General features: G+C 43.9%; 1 protein-coding gene across 1 annotated transcript in view; it reads right to left on the reverse strand.

The window, feature by feature from the left end:
* Positions 1–4,456: 4,456 nt before the first annotated feature.
* Positions 4,457–20,477, reverse strand: part of LOC147018093 (E3 ubiquitin-protein ligase Hakai-like) — a 59,336-nt gene continuing 43,315 nt past the window's right edge. The window contains 7 exon segments of the mRNA XM_085897448.1: positions 4,457–6,715; positions 16,099–16,274; positions 17,212–17,273; positions 17,275–17,328; positions 17,330–17,372; positions 18,527–18,600; positions 19,273–19,356. Of these exon segments, the coding sequence (XP_085753574.1) occupies positions 5,886–6,715; positions 16,099–16,274; positions 17,212–17,273; positions 17,275–17,328; positions 17,330–17,372; positions 18,527–18,600; positions 19,273–19,356 (1,323 nt within the window). The 3' untranslated portion in view covers positions 4,457–5,885.

The following is a 20,477-nucleotide window of genomic DNA, read 5'->3' on the forward strand; positions in this document are numbered from 1 at the left end:
TGGGTTTCCCCTCGGGTGCATTCACCATTTGTTACCGTACTTCCCTTGATCTTTCCATGCTGAAAGAGACACAGAGATCGTACAAATTCCTTTTGACGACATAGTATTGGATCGGTGGTAAGGATGAAGGTTTCTTCCAACATGCGTAAATGAAACGAGCTCTGACCTCGGCTCAATATCCTGAACATATCTGCATTGTCCTGGTCTGCACAGATAGGGTTGGCAACCAGGTGCTGTGCAATGGCAGATGAAGCAGGTTGAGTGGCCGGTGGTTGCTGGATATTTCTCCATGCTCGCTCTGGTTGTGTTCTCACCCTCAATATTTCTTCGAATCGCCAAGGGGACGTGTTGTTTGATCCGATCAGCCAATCTTGGTGTTGTGCGGCCCACGTACCGAGCTTCACATCGGCACTTAAACTCATAAATAACATTGCTGGTTTGTGAGGTGTGTAGCACATCCTTGTTGACTGGCGTCAGCAAACGGCGAGAGGTAAAGATTACTCGGGGTTGCACAGCCAGAAACGTGTTGGACACAATATGTTTGATTTGTACTTCAAACCTTCGTGATGATTGCCCTTTCCAGGGCATCCTGATATAGACTGGACATTTGTCTGGACCAACCTTCCGATCTTTTGTCGTGTTTAGAAACTTGTGTTTGTATCTCTTAACTACATGCTCGGGATAACCATTCTCACCGAGTATATGCATGATTGTGTCAATTTCAGCAGGAAGATTACAAGGTGAACAAATCCTCTGTGCTCTGTTAACCAGGATATTGATCAAGGCAATTTTGTATCTCATGGAGCTGTGGGAGTCCCACCGAGTATACTGCCCTGTGAAAGTCGGCTTCCAGTAGACGGATGTTGTGAAACCGAGGTTGGATCTATCAACCAACACGTCCAAAAACAGTCACGTGTTTGACGATTCCAGCTCCGTGGTAAACTTCAGCGCTGGATGAAGTGTTGAGCCATGCCTGGAAATTGTCACATGCCGTCCGAGACTCAAACAAAGCAAAAATGTCAACATACCGATAGTATACGATAGGGGAATCGACCCCTTCCCGACCAGAAAGTTTCTGCATTTCGTGATAGCCCACAAAGATATTTGCAAGTGCTGGGCCGAATGGAGAACCCATGGCCACACCGTCCGTTTGAACATATGTCATGTTATTAAAACTGAATTCCACCTCCCTTGTTGCTGTGTTCATTAATTCCACGAAGACGTGTTCCGAGATCATCGGTTGTTTCCAGATCGGTGCGATACAGCAAATGTGCGCACATCTCAATCGTCTCTGTCAATGGTACATTCGTGAACAAGCTTTTAAACACCAAAATATTTCATAATTTCAACAATTTTCTGGAAGAAATGGTGCATTATTTGAAAAAAAGTGCAAGGGTGCCAAAACTTTTGGCCACGACTGTATATGACAATATCTCATTGAATGTTGTTTTAAGCTTTTATTAATTTTACTAGTGCATTGAATATAGTGCCCTATTACTGCATGAAAAGGATACTATATGCAGAACGATACAGACCTGGAAACAGGGGTACTGCAGACACCGATTGATCGAAGGATCCTGGAAGAGGATGATCAATGTCATTTGAGTTGGGCCTAACAGCCGACTTAAAGTATATCAATGTTATAAGATGTCTGGATTGGCAATGTGTATCATTATATGAGTCTTGTATAGGACATCCGATGGCATTTAAAAATATAGCACCTTCATACCGTATTTGTACATCTTAAGCTTTATGGTGACTTAACGGTTAAGGTGGTTGGCTTTAGATATTAATGTCCTGAGTTCAAGCCCCAGGTGTCAAAATATCACCAGGTGGATTGACTGAACCTGTACATCCTTCCGAAGTCGGGAAAATGAGTATGGTACCAACTTGATGGCAGCAAGCCTGTCGTGTATGTGTTGGAGTGGTGACTTGTTCAGAATTGTGCTCCGAGCCAATGAAACTGCTTCGGCAGTCGTATGCACCCCATGGTGTCTTATCGGGTGCCCTGTATTTTCTTGAACACCACCCATCCGATAAGGTCGAAGACGGAGGACATTAAAATTATCTTCGTCCGACCGACCGATCATCTGTCCGTGTACTTTTATGTACATGATATTTGAAAGACTTTTGAACATTTAGCTTTCATATTGCAGATATCTATTCCTCGTGACATCTCAACCTGATTAGATCACGGCTGTGATTGTCTGAATGTCTGGATTGTCTGAATTATGTTGCCATGGTAACCATCTCGGTAACTTCGCTTGTGTATGCAATATTTGAAAAAAACCCGTTGAACATTGAAGCTGGAACTGTGGGAGTCACAACTGCGTGCCGGCCAACTCGACCACTTCACTGCTCTGCAGGGCCAGCACGGTGAGGATGAGGCCGTTTTTGATGGTGAGAGGTATGCTACAGAGGTGGCCCATCTGAAGAAGGAGTTCGAGAAACGATTCCAAGACTTCTGCAAGCAAAGTCAGCTTCGAGATCTTCGCCATGCCCTTCTCATTCGATCCCTTGCAAGCCCCAATGGACCTGCAGGAGGAGCTGATCGAGCTGAAGAGTGACATCGACATCAAGGCCCAGTTACTGGAGAAAGAACTCCAGGAGTTCTACAGGGGGCTACCCCACCAGACCTTCCCCAACCTGATCAAGCATGCCCAGAAGTTGTTTTCCATGTTTGGCAGCACATTCTTGTGCAAGCAGTTCTTCAGCAAGCTGAAGTACTCCAAGAATAAGAACCGAAACACCTTCTCCGACATGCACCTGGAAGACACTCCGTGTTGCTTCCTCCCATCTGGTGCCCGACGTCAACTCGATCCTGGGAGAGCAGAAGCAGTATCAAGTTTCTCATTGACTGAAAAAAAAATGCATCAAGTTTCTCATTGACTCTGAAAATGTTTCTCAGTATCAAGTTTCTCAATAAAATGCATCAATTTTTTCTGGCTCCCAACATCCTTGGGAGGAGTGAATGTGGCCAGTGGGATCAAAAGGTTGGGGACCACTGATCTGGAGTATCAGCTCCTTGTTTTTTGTTTTACAATAGCACTCTGTACCAGCATGCTGGTATACCGTGTCGGAGTGGCAACCCGTCCAGGATTGTGCCCAATAGCCAAAAAACTGCTTAAGCAGCACCAATGCTCTGCACAGAGTATGGTCCCAATCTCCTCCTCTGTATGATGTCCTGTAGTTTATTTTATAAGAGCACTGCATACAGCATATAGCATCACATATGAATCTTATTGTGGGATACTTTCTTGCATTGGATATTTTGACATGGAGAATGGCATAAAGATTTTGATCTGCTGAATAATGTCAGAAACTACAAGCTGAAAAATTATTACAATTTCAAAGAAACTCTTAAATACCATGATTGTAATTAAGAACCTTGCACTGCAGTCTTCTTTAACGGCCACAATTATTCCCACGTTCTTGTGGGAATGGCTGGGGGAAGTTTTGCCCCAAGTCTTTCACGAACGGGCTTGCCAGGCCTGAAGTTGGACTAAGGTTATGCCAGAAATTTGTTCAGGATGGCTGGAATAGCTCCCCTACTCTTCTTGGAGGACGCAGTGAGATATTTAACGTCCACCGCCTAATGTTGTTTGACAAGACTCCAGTTTAACGTCCATCCGAGAGACGGCACGAACACTGATGAATCACCCTGCCTGTGAAACACCAGGATGATAGTTTATAGCTGGGTCGGGATTCGAACACAGGCTCGAGAGATTAGAGGAGTGTTTGTACCTCCAAGCTGTTCTGCAAGCCCTTTCCACAACCTTGTATAAACCGATGATTTGCAAAGCTAATTATGCCAAGGAATTGAGCAATTTTCAAAACAAACAATCACATGATCATATGTACATATGAAACTATAAAATGACCAACTTTTTCTTTAATTAAAGAAGCATGGACCAGATCACCCAGATTGATAGGAAATCCTTGGACGTCGTCCATGCACAAAATGTGTGTACAGATGCGCTGGAGAGCGTACACAGTGATAGTGTTTTTGTTGTCAGAAAGAGCATGGACAAAGCATGAACAAACACGCACACACAGACATGCACACAAACGTGAGATGCCGCAGCGCACGGGACTGGGCTGAACCTGCGCACGTGCTTGGCCTACTGATAAATGACGCAGGATCATGTTATACGTCACCCTCGCTTTTCTTCTTTACAGCTTTGACATACGGAAAATCCGCAGCGGTTGCCATTTTGAAGGAAGCTTGGGGAGAACATGGTCTGAACGTTTATTCTCCCATCCCACTCTGCCAATCCCTTACACCATTTCTCCCCCACAAGACAATACTACCGTAATAATGAAATAAATCCAGTTTCCTCCCTCGCCCACACAAAGTGACTCACGGGCGGTGGACTAGTTAGCATGCATCGCGCTCTTCGAAAGGAACCAAAGGTGCATCACGCCAATAAAGAAATAAATCCCAGGACACGAAACACACTGCTGCAGCCACTTTTATTACAGTAAACAAAATAAAAATAAAAAGTTCATCGATGCTAAATGCCAAACCGTGGATTAATTAAAAAATAATAATTCACCAAAACGTCCATTAAAAACAGAGTGCTTCCTTTAAGAGGTACAAAGGGAATCTTCAAACATGTAAAGGCAAACAAGGAAAAACAAACAAAAAGATGAACTCAAAGCCAAGTATGGGTTGAAAGCCATTTGTATTTAAATACCCACTAATTTAAATGTTGCACAGCCAGCTCCGAATCTTTAGTGGAGATTGAATAATAAAATATCCCAAAAATTGTTCAACAATGAGACAAAGGCAAAAAGTTTTTTTTTTAGCAATGAATTGTTAATTTATAGCCTTTCATTTTCAATCCAATTGGCTGAAGGCTGCACTCACTCCGCAGAATTTACTTCGTTAACTCCCCAGTTAGACAAGAACACAAGGTATAAAACAGCTGGACATTCGAGCTTTAACAAACACGGTTTCCATAGAAACAATGAACTAAGAGGCCAACTGCATATTAAATACGCATGGTGAAGGACTGAGAAAAGGGAAGAAAAGGAGCAAGGGGCGATGGGGGGAGGGGAGAGGGAAGTGTGGTTGGAACGATACGAGAAGGGACAAAAAAAAAAATTCACAGTTTTTGCAAACTTAATATGTTGAAGGCCCCAAAGCTTTCAAATATCCAAGATATACACAAGACTTCGAGACAGTTCAAGTAGCTGTGCGAGGAGGAACTAATTACTTTTACATCCATGCAGGATCTTCACCTGCTTTCGCCGGCGAAATACAGCTTTAAAAGAGGAAACTGACTGAAGATCGTAGCTAGCCATTCACCTCACAGAGCTTCAACCCAAAAATCTCCCAGCACTAACTGTCAGCCAGGGCCCTTGAAACCCGGGTTCCAATCCTGATAACGCGAGATCATATCGGAGGAAGTAATCGGTGCAGCTGGAAGTTAAAAGAAAAACAAAAAGCCTCAAATGCGAGACACACGGTGAACTGTCAAAACTCAGATTTCGATGTTACAAAGTACGTTCAAAATGTTTACAACATGGGACAATTATTTCAGCAATATTAAATCACCAAAGCAGCTTTATTTCTCTTTGTACTTTCTTCTTCTTTTTAGCAATCAGTTCTACTCACACCTTTAAGAGGAAGAAAAACAAAACAATTAATGTCACACAAACAAGCTGTGAAAACGATGCTGCTGCAAAGGAGGGTGCAAGACAGGGGGAGTTATTTTTTGCATTTTTGCTTTTAGGGAGGTGGGTTTGTAACTTGTGAACAAGCAAGAGGCACGCAGACCCTTGGTGAGCTGCGCGCCCCAAAACATAGAATAACAAAGATGGCGTCCGCAAAAAGGGTCTATGCGCCACCAGTGCCGTTTTGGAGGCCACCACTGCATCTCTCACTGATAATAGGCTCGATAATGAGTTTGATCGTGTGGTGCCGGACCAGGAGGAAGGGAGCCAGGAGGGGGAGGTGGTGGACCACGAGGTGGTGGGGGGCCAGGGGGAGGGGGACCGGCAACCCAAATGCCCACGGCTGTGGGCTGCGTATAAGGAGGAGTCAAAGGACCTTGAGGGTTGTAGTGGAGGGGCATGGGAGGTGCGGCAGGATGATGGGGAGGTGGGGGCTGAGTCAAGTACGGTGGGGGTGGGGGTGGCGCACGTTGTCCTGAAACCATGGCAGGGGGTGGAGGTGGAGGAGGCTGCCCATAAGCAAGGTGAGGAGCTGTGGGGTGTCCAAGCGGTGGGGGTTGTGCGTAAGGGCTGGGAGGTAACATCATATGCGCAGCGTGTGGTGGTGGAGGTGGTGGTGGGGGAGGAGTCTGTGCCTGATAGTCTAAGTGGTGCGTGAGAGCAGCTGAGCCTGGCACAACCTCAGGGTAAGGGGGTCCAGTTGGGCCCTGAGTGTTGACATCATGACCCTGAATGGGTACAGATATTAAGTTACAGTGTGACGTTCGTGGTGTGGTTATCGTCGTTATGCGGTAGCTCTCCTGCTGTGGTGGTTGAGGCTGTGGCACCTGGGGTGCCAGAACAGCAAGGCCAGGGGGTGGCTGCCTTGGTTGGGGTGCTGCGCCCACACTGCCTGCAGGGACAACAGCCCCCATGTCAAGCACAGGCGGTGGTGGAATCAACGGTGGCCTCGGTTCCGGAGGTGGACATGGCTTTCCAAAAACCTCAGGTGGCATGGTGTGGCGATCTTCAGCAGCATGAGGCAATAGAAGCGAAGCTTGTGGCAAAGACAGACAGAAGGGAAAATGAGATTTTTGAAACTTCCACACAAAAAGTCAAACAACAATGAAAAAAATGAAGACACAAACACAAGAAAAAGCGAATACAACAGATTCAGCAGAAAATACTTTTCTCCTTAATCTTCATACATTTGTTTACATCAAAAGAAAGACATTTCCACTCATTAACAATACCGTACAAGTACAGTTGTAAGACGATTCATTCTACGAGGGGAGTTCGAGGTTAATGTAAACTTTTTCTTGCAAACCATATAAAAAATAAGTTCATTGATGAATTTTATGCAACTATGTAGTCTCTCCTGGGCACATTTGCCAGGAAGTGACATCAGCCACAGTCAAACGATTCTGGGTAAAACCAAGATGGTGGCAAACAGTCACGTATGCTATGGAACAGTTACTTGTGGCACATCAAAACGTAACTTGGAAAGGGAAACATCAAACCAGTTTAAATTCACACACCGTCTGTGTAATTTGGTGATGCATTTTAAATATGCAGCAAGTTCAAAAAAAAGTCATGACTTTATGAATGATATCGAGCATTCTTGCAATGTAATAAACTGTCACTCAAGCAAAATGAAACATGCTGAACTGATATTTAAGAAATCGTTGGATTACTATAGGTACACGAAACTGCAGAATAATGAAAGGTTAATGTTGATAGTGTGAAACAAATCAATCATTCATTCACAAGAATTTGAAGGGAGTGCAAGGTGGGAAGCAAGGGACCTCACACGGAATGCCTGATCCACGAGAACATATCAGGCCCAATACATTTTTGAAATATCATGCTATACAGTAGTATATCGTTTTTGGCCCAATCTTTCAAATGGTGAAGAATCACTTTAGAAATTAAATAATTCTCGTATCCAGATCCGGATGCAGATCTTCACCAAAATCGAATCAATTCGTCATTGCCACACACCCAACCTGTGCACCACGTTTTGAGATATTGTGCTATATATTAGTTTAGCCCTATCTCTCAAAGGTGAAGAATCACTTAAATAGTTAGCAGATCTGGATCCGGATTTGGATCTTGACCAAAAGTGATCAATTCTTCCTCGTCATACACCCATGTCCACCAAGTTTTGTCTAAATTTGTCCACAACTTTTTGAGATGTCGTGCGATATATCGTTTTTGGCCCAATCTCTCAATGGTGAAGAATCACTTGAAAAATTCTAGTAGTTGGATCTGGATCCGGATCTTCACCAAAATCTAATCAGTTTGTCCTTGTCTCACACTCAACCTGTCCACAAAATATATTCTGGAGCCGTCCACAACTTTTTGCGATATTCTGCATGCAAACAAACAAACAAAGATAGAAAGGGGTGAAAACATAACCTTCACCTTCAGTGGTGGAGGTAACTATCCCAATTCTCCCTTCCTTGCAAGCAGCAAATTATATTGGCCCCATGCCAATTGATTGGGAGTTGATACTTATTCCATCCACCATGACATTGCAGCAGAGGACTTCTGTAACTCCATGAACATGACCCAATCGGAAAACTTTTTGACCCCAATTATTGGCAATAGCAAATCACCCCTTCTGAACCTGGTAATGACAAACTTCCAACTTAACATCTGTTCTTCCACTGCTCCTATTAGATAATCTGATCATGTTATTGAGAGAGTCCACATATCTGGCTGTTATCAGACAATCAATCGCCTCAGTGCCGCAGAGTGGCGGTTCACTCAGGCCAAGTAACTGGGACTGCAAGCTGCCCTCTCACTTGAGGATTGGTCTTCGAGCCCAAAATTAATGCTCCACCTGAGAATCCTACTGTTTGTCTCTCTGTCTCATCACTGGAATACCAAATCCTGTGCTGAGGCAGTTGCCTCCAAACAACTTGCCTTCTCTTCATAGAAGGAAAATCCGAAGGCGGGCGATTCCAAAAGCCCGCAACAAATAACAAATGTGTGTCCACTCTCAGGAGAGCCGGATAACATCTGGCCATCCTCAAGACTGAACTCTTGAACCTGTCTCCTTCGTCGAAGACTTGGTGATGCCTTATGAAGTCTGTACCTGGTGTACGCTCCTCCTCCATCCCTTCCCTCACTTTAAAATGGCATCAATCGACTACTCATGAGAAGGCCCAAATTTCTCATTTTGTGTTGGTTTCCAAATCTTGCATGGCGAACCATTCGCTCCCTGTACCTACCCTACACACTCGCACCCAACTGCTCCTAAACCCTGCCTTTCTCAAATGAGAAGGTGAAGACGTTTCTTGAAACCAGACTCAGATTCTGCAACTGGCCCAGACAGCATCAGCGCCTGTGTCCAACAAAACCTGCTCTGCCACTTTTACATATCCTCCTTTGCTATGTTCACCCTATCATTTGTCCTAAGTCAACCTTCCATCGACTTGAGAATCAGCCATCATCATTGCATTACACAAACATGGTGCAAAAACAGATGCTTTGGCTTTGTTCAAATAATAAACAGTAATGGAATCCATAATCTCAGTTGACATCAAATCCTTCTTCTCAAATGGCCTCTCCTCTCCCTGTTGAAGTTGGAGTGCCCCAAGGCAGCATCTTGAGCCCAGTCTTGTTCTCCATCTTCATCAACAATCTCTGAACGTCCAGAAACCCTCCTCATATTTTCACGAACGACTCAACCCTCTACCATAACACGCTCGAGCTATGCCACGAGGGTTGACTTTGCCAACATAAAAAAAAATGACGAGACCTTGGTCAAATAATTTGGGCGAGAATTAAAATAATCTAGCATGGACGAGACACATTCTTGGTCTCGACCACCAAATTTGAAGGTTTAACCATCAGCCCAGAAAGGTTATAGCCATTGTGTTTCATGGCCTTAACAATTCAATTAGTGTGGTCTTTTTTTCAACGTGAGAAAACATCAATGCACGATACTCGTGACTTGTTACACAATTAAGGGAGACAAGCAATATGCAACAGACAGCCAAAATGCAACAGACAAAAAAAAATCCACTTCAACCTTTAACTACTCTCGCACAAAGGCCCATTATGTGCAACGACATGTTGAATATCCATTTTCTGAAGAAATGGTATTGAATATCTTATAATGGATATTTCATGAAAAGGTTACACATGTGCATGGGAGCACGCATCTACGTTGGTCAAAACTCTTTTCTTGACTTTTCAGACACATTACTGACAAAAAGAGTTCACAAAAACTTAACTGTTTGATTGAATAAAAATCTAAACTAAAGCAAAGACGATGTTTCCATGCTTCACACCGAAAGCAAAGTTGAACTAGAACAGCACTCGGTAGAGCGCGTACCTCAGCCAGTCTGAACAGTTCACATTTTGTATCCCACTGATAGACGGGATCTGCATCCGGATCTCAACCAAAATTTAATCAGTTTGTTCTTGTCACCAACCAAACTCATCCACCAAATTTTGGCATAATCCGTCTGGCCACAACTTTTTGAAATCTCATGCAATATATCGCTCTTGGAACTATCTCTCAATGGTGAAGAATCATTAAAAACAAAAAATTATAGCATCCGTATCTGTATCCGTATCCGAATTCGGATCTTCACCAAAATATAAAAATTTTGTCCTTGTTGCACACCCATCCAACAAATTTCGTTCAAATACATCCACAACTTTTTGTGGACCTCCATAACTTCCGAAAGCATAACCTCCGTCCACCATTGGTGGCGGAGGTAAAGTATTGTTGTGGTTGACCAAATTCGCAAACCACCATTCAGGTCCCTTAGGTGAGATATCTCGGTAAGTATATGTGTAGTTAGGCCCAAACCCGTTGTCTAGAGGGAATAAATGTCATTCATGAGGGCTGCGACTCTTCAGGATAGCCGTTTTTCTTTTACTATCTTTATTTTGGACCAGCCGCCATTATTACCACCACCAACCACATCTCAACAGCCATCACAACAACCACCAACCACAACAGCCATCACAACAACAACCACCAACCACAACGCCGCTTCACCACAACCGCCACGACCTTTACCGTCACAACTCGCCACCATCGCATCACCGTCATCTTGCGCCACTCGTGGGCACCGATGCTGGACTCGTGCGGGGCGCGCACCGAGCAGCGTGTTCAAAAACATCACAGACTTTCCGCAGAAAAACGGATCAAAAACGACTCACGCCCACTTTTGTTCCGTCCAATCGGTGAGCGAGGGGCGATTTGGCCCCGCCTCCAGGGCGTTGGAGGGCGGTCGCTATATGCAAATTCATGGATCAAAAAGCATTCACGCCCACTTTTCCTCGGGCCAATGGGGAGCCAGCAAGAGAGGTGAAGGGTCGGAGGCAGAGGGTCAAGGGTAAAAGAGCGAAGCCACGGGGCTTATATAAACGGGAGTTCAGTTGGAAGTTGAGAGTTGAGTGTGCGGAATTCAAGAGAGTCGTCGGTGGAGCTGGAAAGAAGTGGTACTAGTCGGAGTGAAGAGGACGGAGCTGTGGAGAGGTGACGGCGGCGAAGGCGGACGAGGGGGTGCTCGCGTCGGTGCCGGGAGCGGCACAGGGAGAGGCCAGCAACGCAACCGAGGTGGAGGAGGAGACGCTCGCCGCGGGACCCGAGACAGGGTTATATCCTCCTTTCCCCGAGCATCAGCAACCCCCTCCTGTTTCCCCCCGCGCTGAGATAGTGCGACAAAGGGGGCCCCCTTCCCACCCCCTACCAGACACTGTCCGCGAGGCCCGCGGAGTTGAGGCACCACCGCCGCTCCGCGTCTCATCATCAGACGGGTAGGCCCGACACGGTCTCGGCCCCAGGCCCGCCTACCCCCCTCATCCTGGAGGGTGGTTCTCTTTTCTTTTGCTTTGGGAATATGTGTTGTCGGCGCCGTCTGTGAAGTAAAATTGTATAAGTGTTGCCGTGTGCCCGGTAGTCGGTTAGATCTGCATTGTTGCATTTGCTTTTTGTAATATTGCATTGTCTTCTTCTTTTACATGTGCTTTTGGTGGAATTGTATATGTGTGCTTTCCGTGTGCCGCGAAATAAATGTGCTTATTGTTGAACTGTTTTCCCGCTTCGCTTCGTCTTTTCTTTCATTGAATCTCCATCTTGCTTCACGTAAAGGGTTGGTCGTGGGCTAAAACGCCCGATAATTAATCGAACCGTCGAGGCCGACGAATAACACCGCTCGGTTATCCCGATAGTACGGAACGGGTCGCTTAAAGTGGCCCGTGTCCGAAGTCGACCTGCGGCGAGGTGCGATCGCCCGGTCTACCCTCCGTGTGGGTACTTAGGTAGGTCGAATTTGGCGAGCAACCCTATCCCACGCGGGGGCCGATTGGCACGATCGTGGTGAGACCGAAAGGTCCACCCGTGACTGGTTCCCGGCGTTAGTCCGAGAGGGTCACGACTGGATTGTCCGTCCGGTGGGCGACGTGCCGCGATTCGAGTTACGTGGCCGTCCGCACGCCGGCGGGCGCGAATCCGCAACAGTATTTTCACGCAAATAACCCGCAGGCTATACATTAAATTAGTCACAAAAATTGCACCTGCGGGGTATATCATGTGCAGGTCATACGGTATTTAACTACATGGCATGTGACATAACCACGGGGGGGGGGGGGGGGGTTAAATGATTAAGGAGATACAAAGAGAGGCAGTTTTGGGGTTTTTTGCAAGTTTAATGGTAATATCCAATTCCAGTTTTCACATATTTTACCTACACCTACATATCCAATTCGAAAGCTATTTAAGGTATCTGGTAAGTTGTCTTCCGTAAAGCTCACAAAGTCCTCGTCTTCTGTGTCGCTGTGAAACAGCTGAAGCAGATCGGAGTCAACAATTGCGGAGGTGTGTTGAGTTACCAAGTTTCTTGTATAGTGCTCGCCAAGTGGCTCAAGCACTCAAGCAAGCACTCCATTCAAAACCGTTGATAAGACACAGCTGGCTTGGCAAGTGCTAGCGAGCTGCTTGGTAAATGAGCAAACCCCAGGTCTGTCTCAATCCATGTTGTCATCACTCGTCTTATTCTACAGAAATCAGCCCACTTTTTACAACAGCCTGCAGCGTGTTTATACATTTCTAATGTATGAGCAGCGTGGGGTTCCCAGTTACATCGGTACCGGAAACTACACCGGTTAACACATCGGTGGAGTAACCTTTTAATTATTACAACAACCCTTTCTCATAATATTCATTTCAATGTCAATTGGTGATTTACAACAGTTGCATTTGAAAAGAGCCGTTTGTTGGCCCTTGGCCACAAAGCAGTGTCATGAGCTGGAAATGTGGAGATCACGCATCTCCCAGTCACGTGGAGAGGAAAGCTGGCTTGCAGGGTATATCAATGTGCAGGTTATACGTGCCGGTCATTTTCCTGAGGTGCCTGGTTGTATACCAGGGGGTAGGTTCTTTACTGTATTTGAAAATACAGTAAATAAGGCAAAAGGTTCCACCAGGAATGCCCAATATTAAATTTGAGTGAAAAATAAATCTTTCGTTTCGACTCCTGTAACCCGAAGTCCCCACCTTCGGGCATGATACGAGGATCAAATCCAAAAAATGGTAACATATTACATGCTTCCCCCAATGTTGATTGCAGAGTCAAAGTTTCATTAAAAATGCTTTAAAATGTGCCCTTAATTGCATTTTTTCTTTTTGTTATTTGACCTTTTGACCCCACCAAGGGACAGGGCCAAAAATGATATTGCTCTCGCATCTCCTTGCCATGTGATCATAACTCCCAATTTGGTGAATTTATGCACAACCATTTAGGAGATAGTGTGACAGACAGAACAGACACAGATGCAAATGGACCGACAGACGGGAGGGATGCAGGCAGGCGGGCGCAGACAGGCACACTACAATATCCACCCCTCCCGCCCCCACCATATACTATATATATTGTGACGTCCACGGGACTTGAACGGTCCCGCCAACGTAGAATGAGCCAAAACGATGGAGGCGGTTTATTTTTTATAACCCAAAGATGGCGGTTTTAATCGCTTGACAGCAAACGGGACGAGGAAGGTGGCACGAGTCGCTTTTCACTGAGTTAATAATGTTTATTTCTCTAACCAGAACGATAAGAAGACTCGGCAAGAGGAGGGATCCGGGGCGATTTGACAGGATGGTGGTGTGGGTTCGGGCGTGGGGAAAACACAAACAATTCCAATGGATATACAAATCTCAAACCCTCTAAGGTGCCAGGTACACACACACAAAACAAAAAAAACACACACACACACACACACACACACACACACACACACACACACACACACACACACACACACACACACACACACACACACACACACACACACACACACACACACACACACAACGTAGCTGGTGGTCAGGCTTGCCCGTGGTGTCGACGTAACAGTCACTGGATTGGTGCCGGACGAGCTGGCGTTGCGCTCATCAGGGGCAGGAGACACGGTGGTGCCGAGGTTCCGTCAGCCCTTCCACGCAGAGCTGCGGTTTCCGGCCTGTGAGCTCCAACCAGCCACCGTGGTGCTGTTCCTGGTGGTGTCGACCTCCTGGTGTAGGCCCAAGACTGCTCACAGCCGCCAGGGAGCCAGTTCTAGCGCCAAGATGCGAGCAGGAGAGGGAGGCAGGTCCGTCCGCCGTTCGGTTCCGTACTCCGAGCCAGCAGAACTCCAGAGCCAACCGAGGTGAGGAACGAGGCACAGCAAGGCCACGAGACACGATGAATTCAGGAACGAACCAGCGCAACAAGAGAGCACTCTCTGAGACCAACAGCCTCGACCAGACGCTTTCTTTTTATGACTCTTCCTCCTCTTCTTTTCCCGAACAGAACCTTTTTATACTCGAGTCCTCGTCACTTCCAATCGAGCCCTTTTATTGGCCCTCCGCCGTCGCCTTCCGCCAATCGTGATCAAGGGGCGGAGCCATCCGCAGCACTGTCCTGTTACGTCACGGCAAGCCTACAGGGAATACTAAAAGGGGATAAGCATACACACTTACCCTAACCCGTCTCCCTATCGAATTATGTGACAATTATCATTTCCCCCTTAAAGAAATGGACATTTACTAGACAAATTATCACCACTGAATTGCTACTTATTACATTGAGATCCTGGTACAACTCGAACAGCATGGCATACCTAATTAAACATCCTAATTACCCTTTGAATGCATACCCCCCCCTCAGACGTAACAATACATATATATATACATATATATATATATTTTTTTTTAAGTGTTAGGATAATAATAATAATAATAATACAGTACTAAATAATAATAAGCTAAAATTATTTAAAACTCAGGCACCAAGAGTCTGGAGTAAAGCTCAAATAAATCCATAAACTTTGAGCGATACGCAATGCATTCTCAATAAATGCATCACAATCTGACTGATTGTATCAGAAACAATTCCTTAATTACCTCTACCACCGAAGATGAAGGACGTTATGTTTTCACCCCTTTCTGTCTGTTTGTGTGCAGGATATCTCAAAAAGTTGTGGACGGATCCGGATAAAATTTTGTGGACAGGTTGGGTGGGTATGCCTGGCGTTGGCTTAATGGTTCGGGTGGCAGGCTTGGGATGCTAGGGTCCTGAGTTCAAATGCTGCTCTTCCGTTGAATTAATACCATGTGGAGTTGACTCAGCCTGTCATTCTTCCGAGGTTGGCAAAATGAGTACCAGCTTGCTGGGATGATTGAGCCATTCGAGTATCCTGTGTCAGAGTGGCGATCCACCCAGGATTGTGCCCAATAGCCCAGGAGACTGCTTCGGCAGAACCAACGCTCTGTGCAGAGTATGGTCCCAGTGGAGTGAGTTGGGTGTGTGATGAGGACGAACTGATTAGATTTTGGTGAAAATCCGGATCTGGATTCGGCTACTAGAATTAAGTGATTCTTCACCATTGAGAGAAAGGGCTAAACCTATATATAACAGGATATCTCAAAAAGTTGTGAACGGATTCGAACAAAACTTGGTGGACAGGTTGGCAATTGTGTGGCAATGTGTTGGCAATTGTGTGGCAAGGACGAAGATTCTATTGTGGTCAAGATCCGAATCCGGATGTGGATACGAGAATTATTTATTTTTTAAAGTGATTCTTCACCATTGATAAGGCCAAAAACGATATATTACTGTATTGCATGGTATTTCAAAAATGTATTGGGCCCAATATGTTCTCATGGATGAGGCATTGTGTGGTGGAGGTATGCATTCTACCTCGTGCCCTTCTCGTTTTAATCTTAAATTTGGCAGTCAATGAGAATTATGAATAACAAACCTAAAGCCTTAAAATGAACCTCTTTGAAAAAAATAAATAAATAAATAAATAAAAAGAGTCCAAGGAATGACTCAAAAATGTTAAGGTACTGATGGCGAGTGGAGGGAGGGTGGGGGGGGGGACTCAGAACCAGCGAAATGAGTGTTAAATTGTGGGAAGAAAAGTCGGACATACCTGCAGATAGCTCAGGAGGTCTTGGGCAAGGTTTGGCATGGCGCACATGCCGATGATTAACATGTGCCTGCAAATCTCTTTCTGAAAGGTATGTGCGCTTGCAGCCAGGCACCACACTACACATGAAAACTGTGCCACGTGCACACTGCTCGATCCGCTGCACACCATCACTGCATCTGTATTCGGAGATAACACAAGGGATGCGAAGAAGTGACATCAATTGATGTTTTGATTTTGTTGAATTAACAAATAAAACAATCGTGCATGCATGTTGGGAATCATATTACCAATAACCTCATTAGCCAGATGAGAGATCATAAAAACTCATCTTCAGAACTTTGAATGATGATAGTTCTACAATGAACAGGGAAAAAATCGATCCAAATACCAGAATTGGTAATTTTCATGTTTAATGAAAGTTGAATAATTTGATTACAATCCTAATGAACTTAAACGACAGTAGATTTTGAATGTCTCTCCCAGAATATTTTTGAATGCCAAAGACTTCACAAATTTCCAAGTGTTAAACAGAGTTTTACCACTGTTAGCAATTACACTCGGCCTAATCACGAGTATAAAATCTGTAAACTTGCGTCACATGTCTCCTGTTCATTTACGTGTGATACAGGCAATTGTTTGGACTGCCTGTACTTACCATTTTTAATAGCCTCCATAAATTGTGCAACATGAAATTGCACATAAGTAGATTTTGATTTGGCCTCAGCAGAGAGCATCCAGAAAGCGAGACAGGTGAGGGGTGTTCAAAATGTTCTACGTACGAGATACTCACAATTATCAAGACAGACCAATGTTATTTTTTTCTTAATTATAATAATAATAATTATTATTCCATTATACAAATACAGTAGATACAACGCCCTGCCTGAATAGGAACAACCATGATTAAAAACAAACTTTATTTTAACAATCGGTGAAACGAACACCATCAAATTGACACAAATACATTCGTACTGCATCTGCTAGCAAGTCCTTTGACATCATACAGTGCTTGAACCTGTGAAGTCATCGAATCAATGATATTCTGTATTCAGAAAGCCTGATCCAGATTTTGTCAAATGTGTAGTAGATTTTGTTGCAGGTCTTGTATATTACTTGGCAGAGGTCAGCTTTTCCACAGCTCCCGAACGATGTTCCCAGACGTGTCGATGACGTTCATGTCAAGACTCTGTGGTGCCTAGGTGAGAAGCTGCAGCCCAATCCCATATCTTCCAGGCAGATGTGGTTCTGGACGTATGACATGTGGCACCATATTCCTGCAGTGAATGTGTTCCATACTGCAAAATACTTTGCTACGATAGTGATGAGAGTGTTTCTTATATAACAAGGTTTGTTTACAATCATGGGTGTTCATTTAATTCTGGCTGCACAATTATTTAATTCATAAGAGGATAATTGGTAAGAAAAAAAAAAGTCTTTTGTTGATGTACACACCAAGTTATACTCTTTATTTTAGGGAAGGGCATCTTAGATTTTTACATAATTCTCATTTGTAGAACTTTTGAATGTCCCACACACTAGAAGTGTAGTCCATGAAAAACCAGAGTTGGTGTAAAAGCCACCCAATGCTCGCCTGTTTATACATTTATCGTTTTTAAAAGACTCGTCTCACAATTAATATTTTTTATAAAACATTGCAGTGAAGTCTGATCCAAATAATTTTAAAGCAATATATGTATTTGTATATTGTAATCAGTAACAAGAGCACAAGTGAGCACAATATACACCCAAACAAGAAGGTATATACAGAATTGTACTACTACATGGAAAACAGCATCCTGGTTGCCATGGCAACCACTTTAGATGACGAATGTATGTCGCGACACACCGTCTCCAGTCTGTACCTATGTACCAAATATGAAACGTGAAAGTTGAAAACTTTGGGAGTTAGAGTGCGGACAGGAACGGATGAAAAACAATGGTTGCCATGGCAACCACTTTAGATGACGAACGTATGTCGCGACACACCATCTCCACAGTCTGTACCTATGTACCAAATATGAAACGTGAAAGTTGAAAAGTTTGGGAGTTAGAGTGTGGACAGGAACGGACGGACAGACAGACAGACAGACGGACGGCACATAATAAGCCCCGATATATATATATATATATATATATATATATATATATATATATATATATATATATATATATATATATATATATATATATATATATATATATATATATATATATATATATATATATATCGGGCGTATGAAAAAGTGTGGTAGATAAAAACATGAGAAAGGAAAAAATAACTTGCACCAAAAACTTTAACATTTTCACGCTCACGCTGATGCTCACGCCGGGGGTATCGCTATAGCTCTGTTCTTCGAACAGGCGAGCTAACTTGAGATAAAAAGTAAGTCGTTGCAATCAGATTTACACAAATGGTTTCCAAACTCACCCAGGGCAGTTCTTCTCTCCCTTTTGCTCATGCAAGCTGGCACAACCGAAGCAGAAAATATGCTTGCAGGGAATCTGTTGGATGGAAAATGCACGCACGCACGCACACACATTTGAACGTTTGAAAGCTTTTGTTTCTTCCCAGCAAAATCCACTCACTTGCAGTTACCTAAAATACTTCTGCTTTGCTGTTTTCCACATAAAGGGAGAGAAGAAATGTGGTCAACCTTGAATGATCCACAGGAACATTGTGTAACTGGATTTGGGAGAAGACCTCAGGTCCTGCTTATCCAAGTAATATACTGGTTTGAAAGGACATACGTCAGCTGGTCCTTTGATTAAAAGAAGGGCTATTGTGTGCTGGAATAAGCCAACGTAGAAAGATAAACATATACAAGGGAGTGACTACTATTCTGGCAGAGCATTCTCCGGGTTACCTCAGTTACTAATTGGCGTTCCTGGTTTTCTGCTCTCCGTGTGGCCACATGTAATTGATAGATAATAAATAGTTTTCTCTCAAGTATATCGACATCCTCATGCCTCAGTGAAGGGTGATCGACGGCTCGACACACACACACACACACACACACACACACACACACACACACACACACACACACACACACACACACACACACACACACACACACACACACACACACACACACCTAATAAATGAAATAAATGTCACCATGCACAGGAACCAGACCATCAACAGATGCAGATTTTACGTCTCCATATACTCACCATTCGACCATAAATCTTTATTGGAAGGGCGCACTTATCACAGAAGTGAATTGGTGTTTCTTCTTTACGACCCAGAATGTTGATCTGCAGAGAGAAATGTCAAAATACAAAGTAGGTTAATTTGCAGCTCAACCAAAACACAAGGTCTTGTTCTCCATGTCATGAAATACAATGATGCTGTGAGTAGAGTACACATGAAAACTCAAGTCTAACAACATTAAAACACTTCAGACCATCTTGCAATCATGCTAAAATACGCAATTTGGCATCTGTCTGTCTGATGGTGATGCATTTTGTCGTCACTTATCCAATCTCAAGCAAACTTGCCAGGGGGTTGAGGGTCATACGACAAATGTTGTACCGACTTAATTTGCCCCCCCCCCCACTTTCCCCATGGGATTTTCTGCCTCGGACAAACACCTTGTTAAGGTGTGTAGATAGCATCTTATCATGTCGTTTTCCAAGGCCCCTTTGCATAACAAGAAAAAGAGCAATCAGAAATTGCAGACCCTCGCCAGGACTTTTGTGTGGTGTTTATGCAGTTTTGTGTGGTGTATTTTGTGAGGAGTTTGTGTAATTAAAAGTGCCACTTTATAACTGCTTACAGTGATGACTGGGTACAAAGACGTCCCACTTTGATTAGACACCTGACCCATGACGTTTATTATTATTATTATTCAATTGAATTTAGAATGGGATTAAAATAAATTCAATTCAAATCAAATGGAAGACCAAATAGGTACAGTCCTGCATTTGAGTCATCAGAAGGAACCCGAACAAACAAAAAGCAAAGATGAAGTCACCAAGAGGAACCTAGAGAGGATTCAAGTTTCAGTTGCTACTCCTCCACCCTCAAACCTATCCACGCACAGCCAAGTGAGCCTTATTTAAAATAATAATAATATAAAAAAAAGTTAATTAATCTTTCTTTTTTTAAACCAGATAAAAAATAAATAAATTCTGGCAGCCAAACTGTGTCCAATCAAGTTGAAATTTAAAACATGTACGAGATCATAATTGTGAAATTTCACGTCAATTGATTAAGCGGTTCCAGAGAAAACATTATTTAATATTTTCTTCAATTCAAGATGGCTGCCAAACCATGTGACCAATGATCCGACTGAAATATGTATGAACCTTCTGTTTCTCATGAATAGGCGGTCATAGGTGTAAAGTTTCACCTCAATGTGTTCAGCCACTTCAGT

The sequence above is a fragment of the Eptatretus burgeri genome, chromosome 10 (assembly GCF_056783735.1).
Source record: "Eptatretus burgeri isolate ZD-2024b chromosome 10, Ebu_testis_v1, whole genome shotgun sequence".
Taxonomy (NCBI): domain Eukaryota; kingdom Metazoa; phylum Chordata; class Myxini; order Myxiniformes; family Myxinidae; genus Eptatretus; species Eptatretus burgeri.